Here is an 18,387-nt window from a genome sequence, read left to right on the forward strand (position 1 = left end):
AGGATTGACCAAAATCATGACTGAAGATTGTTATCGACAAGACCAAATTCGAAAGTGAAACAACTGAAGAATGCAGAAGAAGGACTTGATACTCGCAAATGATAAAGACCAAGTGTGTGACATAGGAGAAATGTTAATGCGACGCAAAAACCCTAAAATAAGGCAATACGCAAATGTTAAAGTACGATTCCGCAAGCGTTGACCATTTTTAGATGTCTACACATACTATGGTAATTCTCATTTATCCTTATTCACTAGATTTATTTTATTACACCAAACCAAATGTTCCTAATTATTCTTCTCACATTAATCATCCAACATAACATGAATCCACATAACCATCTCTACAAATAGGACTAGCTATTACCTTAATAATACATTACATATCAGCAAGATAACTAGTCACATGCATATACATGAATCATAACATCAAGTATTAATCTTTCTAATCTCATGATTCCATTTAAGTTACATATATCAAGTCTATCTCAATCTACACATAAATATCATTTTATAACATAAACCATATGAAGTAACATCCTCTTATTACATTCCAAATCATAGTCTTTACTACATAATATTACATGATACAAGAGTACATAATCTTCTTACAATTACAATGCCATCATGAATACAATATTATTCCAATTACATAGAAATCAGCTCCATAGAACATACACAATGAAGGACAATAGAAATCCATATCCATGCATGCTACAAGCAAAGAAGAACATCCCAATGGAAGAAGACATCAAACCACCCGACCATGTGGAACCAAAGGAATCACCCCTGTGCTAGGACATGACATGGGGTTCCAACTCACACTCCAGACCTAGGATGACACCTAACAACCAAGGGACTCAACATGGCATAAAAAAGGAATACAACACATCAATAACCAAATCACATCACATGGCTAAAAGAAAATCAATAAACTCTTCTAGAGGCACAATAAAAAAATCAAGGCATAAGGACCATGGTCATATGTAGAAGTGGAGTGTCATCACATGCTATCCTCACATAGAAGGGAATATGGCCAACCCTAATAGACATGTCTCTACATGCTATCCTCACAAAGAAGGTAAATATAAACCCCTATAAGTCATGCATTCTATCCTCACAAAGAAGAGTAATTAGAACTCCTAATAGACATACAAGCTACTCTCACAAAGAAGGGTAAAATCAATTCGTTGATAGACATGTGGAGCCATCTCAACCTATGTGAGAACAAGGGAGATTAGCTTGCCATCTCAATGGCCTAAATCCAATTATTATTATCTTATTAGGTGAATCCCAACCCATTCAATTTAATTAATAATGTTATCACTTATTTATATCAAAGAAAACTTTCAATGTGCCCTGATAGTCTAGGTGTTGAACAACCTATCTCACATGACCCCAGCCATCACATGGAATCCCACTCCCTCTACCATATGCCAAGACCTTAGGGTAGGTCAAAAATCAAATAAAATCATAAACACATAATGAAGGCTCACAAGGTACATAAAAATGTTCATAACAAAACTAAGAACATACTGAACATTATTAGAATCCATAAGTCCACATGTAAGGCAAGAACCTTCACCAAAGCATAGCTATCAAAAGCCAAAGCATAAACATGATTCAAATATCATTCTAATACCATTATAAATCCTAAACAATGAGGCAAAAACACACCCCACTGGAGCTCTGATATCAATCCTCAACAACAAGGAAATTCCCCCTCTTGCTAGAGCAATACAACACATATGAAACCTCCTCAACAATAAGGCACAAAACCTCTTACCGAAGCATAAGACATCATAAGAAGATCAAAATGGATTCATACACAAATCTTAAACTCTCACCAACAATACCAAGAGCCTCTCGAACTAAGACACAAACCCAAATTCTGACTCAAAAATATAAATAACCAAAAACATTAAAAAAACAAGTAGGCTAGCACACATGACAGATCCTGGAGCACGCATGATAGATCCTCAATCGCACATGACAGATCTTGATGTGTGTCTGCCAAATTCAACTATACTTTTGGCTCCATTCTGTAATGCACCTAATGGATCCTAAAGTGCATACGACAGATAGATAAATGCATCTAGAGCGTGCAATAGCTCATTTGGAGCTACGTCTAAAACTCAAAAAGAAAAGAAAAGAAACACATCCCCAAAACAATTAAATCAGAAACACGAACTTCATTCAGCCAAAAAACACTTAGCAAAAAGAAAGATAGCAGAAATTTCCTATAGCAATACTTCTCATAGTCATATTGGGATTGTTGGCCATAAACAATCAACCAAATACAAAGTGTTGCAACTAATATTACAAGTATAGAGACCATAAGGGAAAATACTCTAGTTGCAGCCACAACCAAACTAACCCTTGCTCCAATCTAAACAACCAAAACAACCAAATTCACAAAAATAACTACAAGAACCATACATTCACAACAGTCATACATAGCAGTGTTGTATGCATACAAAATTAATAAATAATTATATCTCCTAACAATAATGTAAATGCACATTCCTTTAATATTATAGCTACAGGAAGTTTCTCCCAAATTTCTTCAAACGGGCAAATTACACAGCACACAGAAAACAATCTTTTCCAAAAACATAAAATGCACAAGGAATAAAATATAACCAACCTGAAACTTGAACTAATGGAAGGAAAATTTGAAGAAGAACCAAATCCAAACCACAACCAGCCACAATCCAAAATTCCAAGCTTAACCGCCCAAAATCAAAATCTCCAACAATGTTGAAAATTCACAGAGAAGCCAACCTGGAGAAAATAATCCAATTCCAATAAAAAAATTGATGAAGAGCAAAATCAGTCCAACAATCAAGCAATCCAAACTTCAATCCCAGCTCCAATAAATCTCCAAAATGCAAACCAAAGTTTCGTCAGATGGTAACCCGACAAAAAAACTCCAATAAATAGAAAATCAAACCCCAACTAAAGAATAACTCCAACCATTTAGAAAATTCGAAGAAACAATATATCTTACCTACCATGCATGATTTCAAGGTAAAATGTTATTTACTTACCTATTAAAAAATAACCAATCAAATAGAAGTGTAGGTAAGCTTTATATTATTTATGTTTATACAAACAATATTAATATAGTGATATAAATATGAATAGATTATTAATAGTAAATCAAATCCCAATAAATAATAAATAAATAAACAAAAGGCTTGCATAAAAAGAAACTAATAAATAAATATAAAAATCAAATCAACAATAAAGCATATATGTTAAATAATTAATAAATCAATAAATAATGAAACAAATAATAATTATTACTAATCAAATAAATTAATCTCAATAATGAATTAATAATTAAATGAATTAAAATAATAAATAAATGAATAAATAAATAATAAAACAACAAGGCAAATAAATAAATAAATAAATAAATAATCAAAACAATAAATAATTAGATAAACAATAAAGAAGACAAATAAATAAATAAATAAACAATAGACAAATAAGCTAAATAGATAATTTAAATAAGTAAATGTACAAACAAACATAAATACACAACTAGTAATTAATTAATAAATTAATAAATAATAATTCAATAAACCAAAATCTCATATAATAAATATTCAATTAAAAATTAGACCATAAAATAATAATAATAATATAAAATCATCAAGTAAATACAAATTCATGAAATAAATATCAATAAATAATAAATCTCCAATAATAATAATAATTCACACATTAATATCAAATATTAATGCCATCCATTAATTTGATTTAATAATAAATAAACTATATAAACCGATTAATTATTAATTAATAAATAATCGCAAACTCACAAGGCAACCTGACATAAGGTTGAACAACATACCACACGACGCAGACCAACGATGCAAGTGAAGACACTAATTGACAAGGGTATCAACTTAAGCCTAAAATATGAGAGGGAAACACATGCCACCTCCAACAACTTTCCATTGGGATAAAGACACGCTCAGACCTGTGAGACCAAGTGGAGCCGATGTCTACTACCTACAATCTTGCATCCACCACTAAACGCAATACAACATATATACAACACATATACATCATAAATGATCCTCCAAGTGATAAAGAATGATAACGTCATATCGTGCTCGCAAAGAGTGGTATGCCATCATCTCTAATCACAAAGACACTAGAAGACAATCACAAACATCGTAGCATCAACTTAGTCATCATAATCATAGAGTAGGGTTAGTGTAATCATAATGTCATCAAAATCCCATAAGAAATATGATCCATCATGAATAATGAAAACATATAAATCATCAAATATAGATCCATAATCATATCCAATACAATCATGAAATAGGGTTAGTACATAACATGATACCATCAAATCATCATAAAGTAAACTAAGCTAGATCAATATATTCCTTCAATGTACAAAAAGACAAGATGAATCAACGAGGGGCACTACAACAAGTTATGGTTTGATGAGAAGGCTTTTCATACAAAATGAGATTAACCTCACAATACATTTTTTATACTCAGTGTTATCTAGTTGAGAGCACAATTATTCATCTTACCATGAAATATATCTTTAATTTGGTTAATTTTTTGGGAGTTTAAAAAATATTAAGAAAATCTTTGGATTATAAAATATGACATGGTGTAGCTTTGTTGATTCAAAGTAACAAACAATGGTTGAATACGATTTTTTATTTCACACTCATTTTTTTGATATTGAATGTCTTTTTATTTTGTATGAATGCTTGGTCTCACTATTTTATATGCTATATACAACATAAGATTTTAATTAAGATACCATTGTCAAAATTATTTTTGTAATTATACCTTCTTCAACTTTTTTTTTCTATGTTAAGAAATGAAATAGAAAATAATAACATCATTATGGATTGTAACAAGAAACACTAATATGAACTTTTGATACTATTCTCAACTTTCAAATAAAGTTTAAAAATTCCCATCAATATCATGCTCTAATCTATAATCTATTAAATAATTATTATACTATCATATTTGATGGTATAATTGGTTTTAATTTATATATTTATTTAGAATATTAAATTTATATATTTTATAATTAATCATTCTAAAAAAATAAACATATATTTTATTAAAAAATCATAATTTAAATATATTTGATTTGTATCATATTTCTTATATTTTTTCATACTATAAATTCTTTTTGAAAACTAATTATCTTTATGTAGCATTCTAGATTGTACCCCCTTACAATTTTGTCTACATTTGGGCCCTCATCTTGGCATTTCTTCTTTGAGGCTTGAATAGGAACTGATTCTTCTCATACCATGCAAATTTGTCACCATTTTCATTTCACACCTCATCCTGCCTTTAATTTGTGGTCTCTGATTGGGCAGGACTAGGTTGTGGCACCCTGGTCTCGTCAGGACCAGAGTGCCCAGTGCCCTGGTCCTCCCAATTAGGACTCAAATTTGGGCCCCTTAATAGTCATGTGATTTGAGAAAGAATTATGGCTCCATGTTGACTCATGCCAAAATTTTAAGTTGTTTTTCAATGAGCAAGTATTAAAGGAGGTCTACCCCTCTTATTTTGATAATCCACACACACGAAATTCAATTCAACATCAAATAATCAAACATTCAATTTCAAGTGAGAAAGCAATCAATTTTGTTTCAAGTATTTGAGTAGAGATAAGGTCAAGATTCAAGCATTGGAGTTGACATTCATGTTAGATATGTTGTTGAAGACTTCATGACACCCTAATTCTATGTCACGGGGGCTTCACTAGGTAGGCAATATTATATCACATGCATTCATATTAGGGGGTTTAATATCCCAAAAATGAGGGTGCAATATATTGTCTATTGGTGAAAATAGGGGGATTTTTAATTCCGGCTATGAAAAATACAATATTTGGTGAAAATAGGGGGCTTTTAATTTGAGCTATGTATTAGGAGGGGGTGACAAAAAAGGAGTTTAGGGCAATATTTTTAAAAAATAGGGGGATTCTTTAGTATGCCATGAACACACGTGCTATAACCTAGGTTCACTAAGTGTAGCTCTCGTGTTTTGTGTGGAGACAAACAAAACTTCACAAGGAGGTATAACATTTGTTTTTCAGTCATTATTCAATGTCTTCCTCAAAAGGAGAAAATTTCCATTATTGCAATTCAATCACATTTCATTTCTATTTCATGGTTAATTTCAAAACCAGGGTTTGACCTAAGGCAAACCCCTATTTCCAACCTATTTCCCTTCCCTAGTGTGCGCAGGAACAGGTACATAGCTACGATCTTCAAAATAAGCTTTATTTATAGTGACGAATCAATCCCCCATTGGAGTGTGAAAAGTGAGGAGGACCAGAATGACCACCATCCTGATCCTGACCAATCAGGAACTCCTTCTGAGAATATATCCAAATAAATTTACATTTCTTAGATCTAGGATCGTGGCCCAATTCGATGACTGTAGCTTACAATTCATGCATTTTTACATTAATTCCATCACATTTACCCTAATTTCAGCATTTATACAATTCAACTTAAGAGAGGGTAGTCCAATCAAATCCTATAAATCCAATAGACTTCTCAGTCCTTATCCTTGGTGGTTCATGGCTAGATCCATTAGATTTACCTCTCTCTTTTTATGTAATGGTCCCTAAGTAAAAGTTAGCGGTTTTCATACATCTAATGGTGGAAACTAATACTTTTCATCATTACACTTTATATTATGAATTTTATTTATATAAGCTATTGATCTTTATATTTTGCAAGGTTCTCCAACATACTAATAATTATCTATAATTCAAAAATATTCATCTTTATTTAAGATCAATCTTACACACATAATTAGTAAAAAATATAACACACACACACACACATATAGATATATAATAATTATTAAATTAGTATTATGATTTAATTTAAAATTATTTAAATTTGGTTTTATGTCATAACAGATAAAAATGATAAATCAATATTAAACATTAAAATGATGGAATTGTTTAGTAGCTATATCTCCTCCTCCCCCTCCTAATTATTATTATTAAATATTTATTTCACCCATATTTGATAAGTTTTTGCAAATACTAAAACTAAATCAAATTTTAATAGAAATCAATTAGTTACGATAATCAAATGTTACAATATTATATAAAAAAAAATTCAGCCATAATATACTTTAGATTATCATGTGTTAATTTTATTTTCTATATAATTTAATTTCAACATATTTATTTAAAAGACTGTATCAACTAATATAGAATTTTTGTTTAATGTCTTTTTGGCTGCTGGCCTTGGTCTATAAAACTTTGGGTTTTAGGTCCCTATAAAACCTGTTTATCTCTATCAAAAACTAATATAGAATTCTTTCCTAAAAAAATATTAAGAGATATCAAATTGAAGCTATTTATTTATTTAAAAGTTAATTTTTATTATTATATATGGAGACGTAAATTTGATTTACTACTTATTTTAGAAATAATATGTTTATTATTAAATATTACTATTTTAACGTGTAAATGATGTTAAATTTAAGGTAAAAGATAAGATATTTTGTTAACATGTACATATCATACATTCCACCTTTTACTAATAGTGCTAAGTGTCTCTCATCATTGATAAAAATAATGTAGATATCTTAAATACATCTATCTAAAAAATCTAAGAGATATCAATTTGGAGTTATTTTATTCACTTAAAATTTATTTTATTTTACTTTGGAATTATTTTATTTTTATATGTTTGGGGATATAAATTATATTACTACTTTAGAAGTGTTATGTTTATTATTAAAAAATAATATTTTGATGTGTAAATGACCACCAAATTTTATATGGGAGATTAAAGATTTTTTGTTAACATGCTTATGACATTACACTCCACCCCTTGTTTGCCTTTCAAGAACATCTCTAAAAATTTAAAACATTAAAAACTAATATATAAAAAAATCATAAAAAAATATTGCTTATATATAATGAATTAATGATATTTTTATAAAATTTTGCAATAATTTCTTAAAATATACTCTAATTAAAATTTGATTTCTTGTCATCAGACCCTTGGTCTATTGGTGAAGTTGAATGGTTCTAAATAAGCCCACTAGGGATCAAGTCTTGTTGAGTGCAAGGCCCCAACACTATAAAGGATTAGGTCAAGATTTTGCCTTAGATAAATTTATCAAAACAAGTATCCCTTAGTCTTGGTTCTTATCTGAAGAGGTTTTAACTTGAAGGAAATGATATAAAATAATGATGTTTCTCAAAATGAGCCCACTAGGGATCATTTTTTTCTAAGTGGAAGGCCTCGACACCATAAGGGATGAAGTCGAGGTCTCAAATGACTTTCTTGGAATGGGTATCCCTTAGTCTTTTTCTCTTAGCTAAAGAGGTTTCAACCTAAAGGCTTGCACTCTTGTATCAAATAGGTGAAAATTCTTTGTAAATGATATAAAATAATCCATGAAAAGAAGAAAAGATGTTTGGTTAATGGGTACTTGGTCTATTAGTGAAGTTGAATGCTTATAAATGAGTCCACTAGGGATCACATCTTTCTCAATGCAAGGCCTTCGCACCATAAGAGATGAGGTTGAGATAATGACTTTTCTAGAATGGATACCTGTCAATCTTTGGCTCTTAGCCAAAGAGATTTCAACCTAAAGACTTGTGCTCCCATAGAGAATATTTTAAAAATATTTAGGAATAAAAGAACATTGATTTCTTTACTTGATGTAAATTTATCCAACTATTGATGAGAGAAAATTTTATTTCAACTTTTTCTTTTGAGTTAGTGCAAGGCCTCCACACCGTAAGGGATGAGATTGAGATAATGCTCCAATTGACTTCGCTAGAATTGATACCCCTCAATCCTTAGCTCTTGGGCAAGGAGATTTCAACTTTAAGACTTGTGCTCCACATAGAATAGTTAAAAATATTTATGAATTGAAAAAAAATAAAAATTCTTAACTTGATATAAAGTGAATTTTATTTTCATATTTTCTTTTTGTAGTTGTAGTTAATATTTTGACATTGTGATAGAGTTGTTATGTACTTGGAGCTCATGTGAAAGCTAAATAAAAGGGGCACTGTCATGTTCAAATTGTAATTTTTTTTTGAAAACTAACTATCTTTATACTATGAATCTTATTTATATAAGATATTGATCTTTATTTTTTGCAAGGTTCTTCTACATATTAATAATTATCTATAATTCATAAATTTTCATCTTTATTTGAGATCAATCTTACACGCGTAATTAGTAAAAATGTAATAAATTAAAAAAAATTATATTTTTATACTAAATTATCAAATTATTATTATGATTTTATTTTATTTTATTTAAATTTGGTTTTATGTCATAACAGATAAAGATGATAAATCAATTTTAAACATTAAAATGATGGAATTGTTTAGTAGCTATATCTCCTCCTCCCCCTCCTCCTCCTTCTCATCATCATCATTATTATTAAATATTCATTTCACCCATATTTGATAAGTTTTTGCTAATACTAAAACTAAATCAATTTTTCATAGAAATTAATTATTTAAGATAATCAAATGTTACAATATTATATAAAAAAATTCAACCATAATATACTTTAGATTATCGTTTATTTTTATTTTCTATATAATTTAATTTCAAGATCTTTATTTAAAAAACTATATCAACTAAAATAGACATCTTACCTAAAAAATATTAAGAGATATCAACGTGAAGTTATTTTATTTATTATAAATGAAGACATAAATTTTATTTAAGGTAAAAGATAAGACTTTTTGTTAACACGTAGATATCATACATTCCACCTCTTAAAACTAGTGTTGAGTGTCTCTCATCATTGATAGAAACACCAAATAGAGAGCTTTTCCTCCTTATTGACCACCCAGTTGGAGCATTCGAGCCACCAACAACAAAGAGAGCATTCGAGCGAGTAGTTGCTTTAGCAATAGCATAAGCGGAGTAAGAAGCGCCGCCTATAGTGAAGGTGGAGGCAGAGCAAGCATTAGTTTGAGATCGAGCATAGCCATAGCCCATTTCGGATCCACTTGATTCATAGGCACTTATCAGGCCCCTTCTCGGATAATGGGTTGGGGCTTGAGGAGAATGAGTCGAGTTGATCACAGGTCATGGTCATTTATGCGCTTACGTGATATAATCTTATTATGTAGATATCTTAAATACATCTATCTAAAAATTCTAAGAGATATCAATTTGAAGCTATTTTATTCACTTTAAATTTATTTTATTTTACTTTGGAATTATTTAATTTATTATATGTTTGGGGTTATAAAGTGTATTACTACTTACTTTGGAAATATTATGTTTATTATTAAAAAATAGTATTTTGATGTGTAAATGACTACCAAATTTTATATGAGAGATTAGAGCTTTTGTTAACATGTTTATGATATTACACTCCACCCCTTGTTTGCCTTTGTAGAATGTCTCTAAAAATTAAAAACATTAAAAACTAATATATAAAAAAGTCATAATTTTTTTTTGCTTATATGTAATGAATTAACGATATTTTTATAAAATTTTGCAGTAATCATTTCTTAAAATATACCCTAATTAAAATCTGATTTCTTGTCATCAGACCATTGGTATATTGGTGAAGTTGAATGGTTCTAAATGAGACCACTAGGGATCAAGTCTTGTTGAGTGCAAGACCCTAACATTATAAGGGATGAGGTCAAGATTGTGCCTTAGATGACTTTATCAAAATTAGTACTGTTCAGTCCTGGTTCTTATTTGAAGAGGTTTTGACTTGAAGTCAACAATATAAAATAATCCATACAAAAATTTAATTTCCTGTTAATGGGTCCTTGGTCTGTTAGTGACGTTGCTCAAAATGAGTCCACTAGGGATCAAATTTTTCTAAGTGCAAGGCCTCAACACCATAAGGGATGAATTCGAGATTGTGTCTCAAATGACTTTCTTGGAATGGGTACCCTCAGCCTTTTGCTCTTAGCTAAAGAGGTTTCAATCTAAAGGCTTGTGCTCTTGTACATCAAATAGTTGAAAATTATTTGCAGATGATATAAAATACTCTATAAAAAGAAAAAAAAAATGTTTGGTTAATGGGTCCTTGCACTATTGGTGAAGTTGAATGCTTCTAAATGAGCCTACTAGGGATCAAATCTTGCTCAATGCAAGGCCCTGGCACCATAAGAGATGAGGTCAAGATAATGAATTTGCTAGAATGGATACCCATCAATCTTTGGCTCTTAGTCAAAGAGATTTCAACCTAAAGACTCGAGCTCCTATATAGAATAGTTAACCAACTATTGATGAGAGTCAACCTAAAGGCTCAAACTCTTGTATCAAATAGTTGAAAATTATTTGTAGATGATATAAAATACTCCATAAAAAGAAAAAAAAAATGTTTGGTTAATGGGTCCTTGGTATATTGCTGAAGTTGAATGCTTCTAAATGAGTCTACTAGGGGTCAAAGCTTTCTCAATGCAAGGCCCTAACACCATAAGAGATGAGGTCAAGATAATGACTTTGCTAGAATGGATACCCATCAATCTTTGGCTCTTAGTGAAAGAGATTTCAACCTTAAGACTTGAGCAGGTAGAAGAGTTAAAAAATATTTATGAATAGAAAAACATTGGTTTCTTTACTTGATATTAATTTATCCAACTATTGATGAGAGGAATAAGAGATGAGGTCGAGATAATGACTTTGCTACAATGGATACCCATCAATCTTTGGCTCTTAGCCAAAGCGATTTCAACCTAAAGACTCAAGCTCCCATATAGAACAGTTAATAAACATTGATTTCTTTACTTGATATAAATTTATCCAACAATTGATGAGAGTGAATTTTATTTCAAATTTTGCTTTTGAGTTAGTGCAAGGCCTCTAGGCCGAAAGGGATGAGATTGAGATAATGCTTCAGTTGATTTCGCTAGAATGGATACCCCTCAATCCTTAACTCTTAGCCAAAGAGATTCCAACTTTAGAACTCGTACACCATATTGAATAGTTAAAAAATATTTACAAATAGAAAAAAAATTGATTTCTTTTAACTTGATATAGATTTATCTAACTAGCCATGAAAATGAATTTTATTTTCATCTTTTTCTTTCTTGTAGTTAATATTTTGACATGGTGATAGAGCTGTTATGTACTTGGAACTCATGTGAAAGCTAAATAAAAGGGGCACTATCACGTTCAAACATGGGTTGGGGTTGTCTCTTCTCCACTTGAGTGACGGCAAGCAAAATCTTGAGAGTAGAAACGACATGGAAAACCATTAAGCCAAGGTCACCAACTTTCTCCATGAGTTCCAGTGACCATGGTGATGGGATTTGGCAGTACACGGGAAGAAGACAAATATACCACCATGTTTTCAAAAGCAGTAAAAAAAAGCATAACATTTCTGCGCCTGGTAGACCACAATAGAATAGAATATACGGGCATACAGAAGCATACGATAGAATATACAGAGGAAGCAGACAAAAGCCCAAGAACGACGGGTTTTGAATTCCCATTAATAATTAATGGCTGCCTAGATAGATAGATAGGCATTGGGCATTTGTATAGGTATTCGTGATGCCCTAATTAGGGGGGCCTTGGCGGGAATTCCTAATCCGTATATTGTGGAAATCAATCAGCCATCCCCATGACGGCGTAGTTGAAAACGAGGGATTTTTTACATTGAAAATGTTACTTTTTTTTAGTAGTACCGTGCTTCTGGGCATGTAATGTATGAAGTGAGTGGAATTAAATTTTTTTTACCGAGCAGGTGGATTGACAGGACGTTTTGGAGGGGAGGCCGTCAGAATGGCGTCACGTCCACGCGGTCGGTGTCTTTGGATGGGCCACTCATGTTCCCCATCTCCTTTCATATGCCTGAACTCCCCTCTTTTCCCATCCTCCCATTCATTGTATCCCATTCTTGGCTTCTTTCCTCTTCCATCGCTTTGATTTATACCTCAAATCAATCAATCTTTCTCTTTGTTCGTTTCCATTTTCAGATCTGGATTCCCTGCACCCCAGCTGCTCAAGTGTCTGTTTTGTGCTTCCAATTGCTGCAAGACCTTAGAACTCAAATTGCCCATGGTAGAGCTGAAAATCTGTCAGAGTATTTCTTCCAACCCGTCCCTGACAGATCCCAAGGACTAGAAATTTTCTGGTCAAATGTAGAAATTGGCATGGATTTCAAGTAGAAAATGCTGCCAGCAACCGACCCATATTTCAATTGCTGATAGAGATAACCAAAACTGCAGTCTTGTGTAAGTTTTTTCAATGAGCAAAGAAGGTGGTGTGGGTGTGGGTGTAGGAGGAGGAGGAGGAGGAGAAGGGGCGACGCAACCTTCATCCAATGGAAGTAATGAAACCAGAGAGAGGGAACCCTCCACTGTGCCTAGCCGTTATGAGTCACAGAAGAGAAGGGATTGGAACACATTTGGGCAGTATCTGAAGAACCACCGGCCTCCTTTGGCTCTTGCAAAGTGCAGTGGGGCTCATGTTCTGGAGTTTTTGAGGTATCTGGACCAGTTTGGGAAGACCAAGGTGCATAATCCTGTCTGCCCATTTTTCGGACACCCTCATCCTCCTGCTCCTTGCCCTTGCCCTCTAAGGTATTTGGGTTGCCGTACTAATTTAATTTGACTTTTTTTTATAGATAAAAGTTTTTGTTAACATGTTCACACCATTACACTCCACATCTTGTTGTCATTGTAGGATGCCTCTCGAGTTTTTGTTAATACGCATCATCAGACTCCATACCTTGCTGTCATTAAAGGATGTCTACTCTCAAGTTTTTGTTAACACATTCATACTATTAAACTCCGTACCTTACGGATGCCTCCCACACCATTAGACTCCACATCTTGCTGTCATTATAAGATGCCTCTTATAACACGCTTACACCATTAGACTTCATAGCTTGCTGTCATTATAAGATGCCTCTCCACAAAAGATATCTAATTATTTCATTTGCTCCATACATGTGGATATGAATTTCAGTGTGGACTAATAGTTTTTCAATTGCAGACAGGCCTGGGGAAGCCTAGATGCCCTTATAGGGCGCCTTCGTGCTGCATATGAGGAGCATGGTGGGCAGCCTGAGTCCAATCCTTTTGGAGCCCGGGCTGTGAGAATCTATCTCAGGGAAGTCCGAGACTTGCAGGCTAAGGCTAGGGGTATTGCTTATGAGAAGAAGAAGCGCAAGCGCCCTCCTCCAGCAACCCAGCAACAAGTGAAAGAAGAGCAGCAGCAGCAGACTATTGGTAATGGAGAGCCTGGGCCAAGCAGCACCTCCATGAATATACCCTTGTCTGTTCAGAACTGATGGACAGCAGCATGAGCAACCTGGTGTGTTAGCCATACCCTACATGAATGAATTACTCCATTTGGTCAATAAGATTTAGGCTCAGTTTATATAACTAGAACTATGGATAAACTAGTCCATTTAGTCAATAAGATTTAGGCTATAAGAACTATGGATAAACTAGCCCATCAGTTTATATAACTATGGATAAACTAGTCAATAAGATTTAGGGTTTGTTAGACTGTAATATATATATATATATGTATATGTATAGGTTAATTGCAGTTATAGGACGAGCTGGCTAAATAGGACAGTACATTCTCTGCATGGTCAGGATCAGTTGGATCATCAAGGCCATTGACTATTTGTGAAGAGGAAAAGTGTATGGCAATATTATATATATGCTTAAAATGTTTTTGCTTTGAAAGTCGCTAATGTTAGTCTTATAGACTAACCAAGAAACTTGTAGAGCTATACTGCAGGCGCTTGTTGTCTGTTATAGCTTCTCCATACGTAATGAAGTGATAATGATATTCCCCATATCTTGTTTCAACTTTGAATACTTTTGCTTAAGTACAGTTCCTTTATATTGTGTCACTGTAGCTCTACAAGGACGGACATGGAATGGATGACTTCCTTTGACGACTGCTCTCATCTTTCACTTCTCATCTAAATAATATAAGGGCAGGCTTTTCGTTAATCTATAAAGAATCTAGGGAAATAAAGTTTTCATCTCGCAGTTAATGACAGGCTTTTGATTGATCTATAATGAATCTCTATAGGAAATAGAATTATGCTGCTAATGGTTCTGGAAATTTCACACTGAAATTCCAAGAAGGTACTGTAATCTTCTTTTAAGTTATACTTATTCTAAGTATAAGGTCGACTTTGGTTTTCTGTTTTGTATTTTCGTATGCGCAGTGCAGTCGAGAACAATTCGAATTGCTACGTTTGACTATAAGAAGTTTCATTCAACATTATCCCGTACAACAAGGTACTCAACTGGAACGAGATTGCCTCATTGCTCTCAACTTCTCAAAATAATAAGTTGCAGGTATTTCCTGCAGTGTATTCAATTGCACTATTCCTTCATCTGATCATTTATCTGTGAGATGGGTTTGTGTGAATTATTCTGTAGTGTGTTCTATCATGATTCAATTGTAGTATTCATTTTTTTGAGAGATGGGTTTGTGTGAATTATTAGAATACTTTAAAAAAACATGATTCAATTTTCTTATATTTTATCACAATTCAATTCTTCTGTGTCTTATCAGGATTCAATGGTACTATTCATTCTTCTGAGAGATGTGTTTGTATGAACTATTACTAACTATTCAAAATAATTAGTAGGTATTTTTTGCAGTGTATTTTATTAGGATTCAACTGCATCATTCAATTGGATCAATAAATTTGAGAAGAAACTATGCAATTAAATCATGATAACAATATCATATCCAAAATATATTTTAATATATATTATAATTTATGTAATACCAAGATGAGAAATGAAACTAAATTACAAAGACAATGAATAAAAACGTAGAACTTGCCAAACTCAAAATAATTTGAAGTACCCAACAATTGCGATATGTAAATCACTCGATTTAAATAATAATTGGTTTAATTGTCAAATAAATTATTATAAATATATATAGGTGTTGTAAAATATACATAATTGATTCTGATTCTGGTTTTTTAATGAGACAATCATTAGCTGGTATTTATAAACATGCTCCTCCAAGTTATAACTTAGTTTCTTTCTTAAAACATTAAATTCCTATTGTTTGTCTCATTTTCAGTGAGATGGCCTGGCGAGAATCTTCTTTTTCGCTTAACTTTTTTTGGGGATTTAAAAATGCACGCTTAGAACCGCAGGAAGTCGTGGCTCAAATTCCAGACTGAAATGATTCCTCGAGACGAGTAAGATATGAACCCAATGACTGGTTATCATATAAAGTTTTATATGGGGAAAAAAATACTGAAATGTTGAACGGATGGGAGGATCCAGCCAGTTTCTAGTTGGAATCCTTATAGATGTGCGCTAGCATTTTGGGTTCTTTCTGAAGAATTAAATAGTTTAATGGCTCAAAGATAAATGTTTTATATTTTAAGATTGTTTTGTATTGTTATATATGAATAAGACGATTCATTGAATGTTAAGCCCTTCTACTTGTAGGTTCAGAAATTCATCTCTCATCCATTTGAGCAATTCGTAGTGTTTAGTTTAGAAACCCTTCTGAATCATAATGATTAGATTTAGATGGATGTTTCCACATTTGTCCATCAATGAGGTGGAAAAATTATCACATAGGTCGATTTCTTAACATTTCAAAGACATTACATAAATAAAAATGTCTAGCCTCTCCAATTTATTCATTCATTCATTCTTTTTTAGTTCATGTTTATTCATTGTGGATGAGTTACAGAATGTGATTCAAAATCTTGATAGAAAAGTTGTTCACAGTCAAATTCAGAAACTTCCATATCTAAACATGTTGTAATCAGTATGATCCATAACGCTAATAAGCTAATTGTTCACGCAATCAGCATGATCCATAACATTAATAATCTAATTGTTCACACAGTCAAATCTGAAAACTTTCAAATCTAATGATCTGTAGTAACTGAAAAGCTTCTATATGAAACTTGTTGTAATCAATATAGTTCAGAAACTTTCATATCTAAACATATTGTAATCAGTATGATCCATAACATTAATAAAAAAATTATTCATGCAGTCAAATCTAAAAACTTTCAAATCTAATGATCTGTAGTCACACTGAAAAGCTTTCCATATGAAATTTTTTATAATCAATATAATTCAAAATATTGATAGAAAAATTGTTCACCCAATCAAACCCAAAAACTTTCACAGCAACACCTTTTAAATTTGATGTTCAAATTCAATCTACAGCTTCCATAACAGATTATTTTATTCTAATCGTCATTTAAATTCAATAAGTACGTCTCTATCATAGATTAGGAATAGCAAAACTCCCCAGATAATTAAATGCAGAGAACCCAAGTCAATCTTCGTAGGTGCAGATGCCACTGTCCCTCCAGCATACTAGTGGACTTTTCTAGAGACGCAGCAGATTTTGTGGATCCATTGCCACGTGAAGACATGAACTTCTGGGGAAGCATCAGTCACATCACAAGTTAAACTTCCGTTTCCTACGCTTACTGAAAGTTTAATCTAGTCCCAAAAATGGTTATACACATAACCTGCAAACCGTATCTTTCAGGTCTTAAACCTGCTTCACCTTATATAGCTCTATAATAAGCCGACACTATGTAAGGTTTAGATTCATTCCAAAGAGCTTGGATTATATCGTACATCAATTATTTTGGCCTCTCTTAACTGTGGCTCTGTCTGTAATTTTACCACACGCTGCAGTAATGAGAGGGTCAGGTCAGAGAAATGAATGCTTAATTTTTCCGTATCTGTCAAAAGTATTCCAGACTATTTCAAGGCGTTCTCTTCTTTTCTGTGCAGTTTTTGTACACACTCGTGGTTTTTTGAAAATGGTGCTGTTAGGCTTTTAAGCTTTATAGCTATCCGAGCAGAACGATGAAAAAGAGGAGGTTTCTGAATATAGCCTATGTTATGTCTTGTCCCACTCTGTCGCTGTAAGACTTTAGCAAAAGATATAACCTTTCTTTTACCTTTCATGATCATGGACTCATTTGCACCAGGCCTGCAATTTTCATGGTCTAGTTTGTTTTTATGTCGTAATTTATCTCCATGATGAATCATGGAATATGGTTTCTTTGATATAAAACTTATTACATAGTTAACATTAAGAAATTTTATTATATTAGTTTGATATTTGTTAGTATGAGTTTTATATTAATGTTTTGAATCATATTTTTTGATCATTGTAAGAGTTCAGAAAGATAAAAATTATTCACTTATTGCTTCTGGATTCGATTGTGTATGCAAATTTTTATCATCAACGTTTCAAATCACACTCTGTGATTCATCTTTCATCTCCTTATAATCACGGAGTGTGATTAAAAATGTTGATGATAAAAATTTACATACACAAAAAAGTCCAGAAACAAAATGAATTTAAAATATAATTCTAAAATACAAAATAAGAATGGATTGTTCTAAATCACTAT

At 32.2% G+C, this 18,387-nt stretch overlaps 1 protein-coding gene across 1 annotated transcript; it reads left to right on the plus strand.

The window, feature by feature from the left end:
- Nucleotides 1-12,800: 12,800 nt before the first annotated feature.
- Nucleotides 12,801-14,815, plus strand: LOC131069680 (protein G1-like1). Its single transcript, XM_058005193.2, has 2 exons — nt 12,801-13,570; nt 13,986-14,815. The coding sequence occupies exons 1-2, from the start codon at nt 13,236-13,238 to the stop codon at nt 14,281-14,283; spliced, it is 633 nt and encodes a 210-aa protein (XP_057861176.1). The 5' UTR covers nt 12,801-13,235; the 3' UTR covers nt 14,284-14,815.
- The last annotated feature ends 3,572 nt before the right edge of the window (nt 14,816-18,387 follow it).

The sequence above is a fragment of the Cryptomeria japonica genome, chromosome 11, assembly GCF_030272615.1.
Source record: "Cryptomeria japonica chromosome 11, Sugi_1.0, whole genome shotgun sequence".
NCBI classification, from domain to species: domain Eukaryota; kingdom Viridiplantae; phylum Streptophyta; class Pinopsida; order Cupressales; family Cupressaceae; genus Cryptomeria; species Cryptomeria japonica.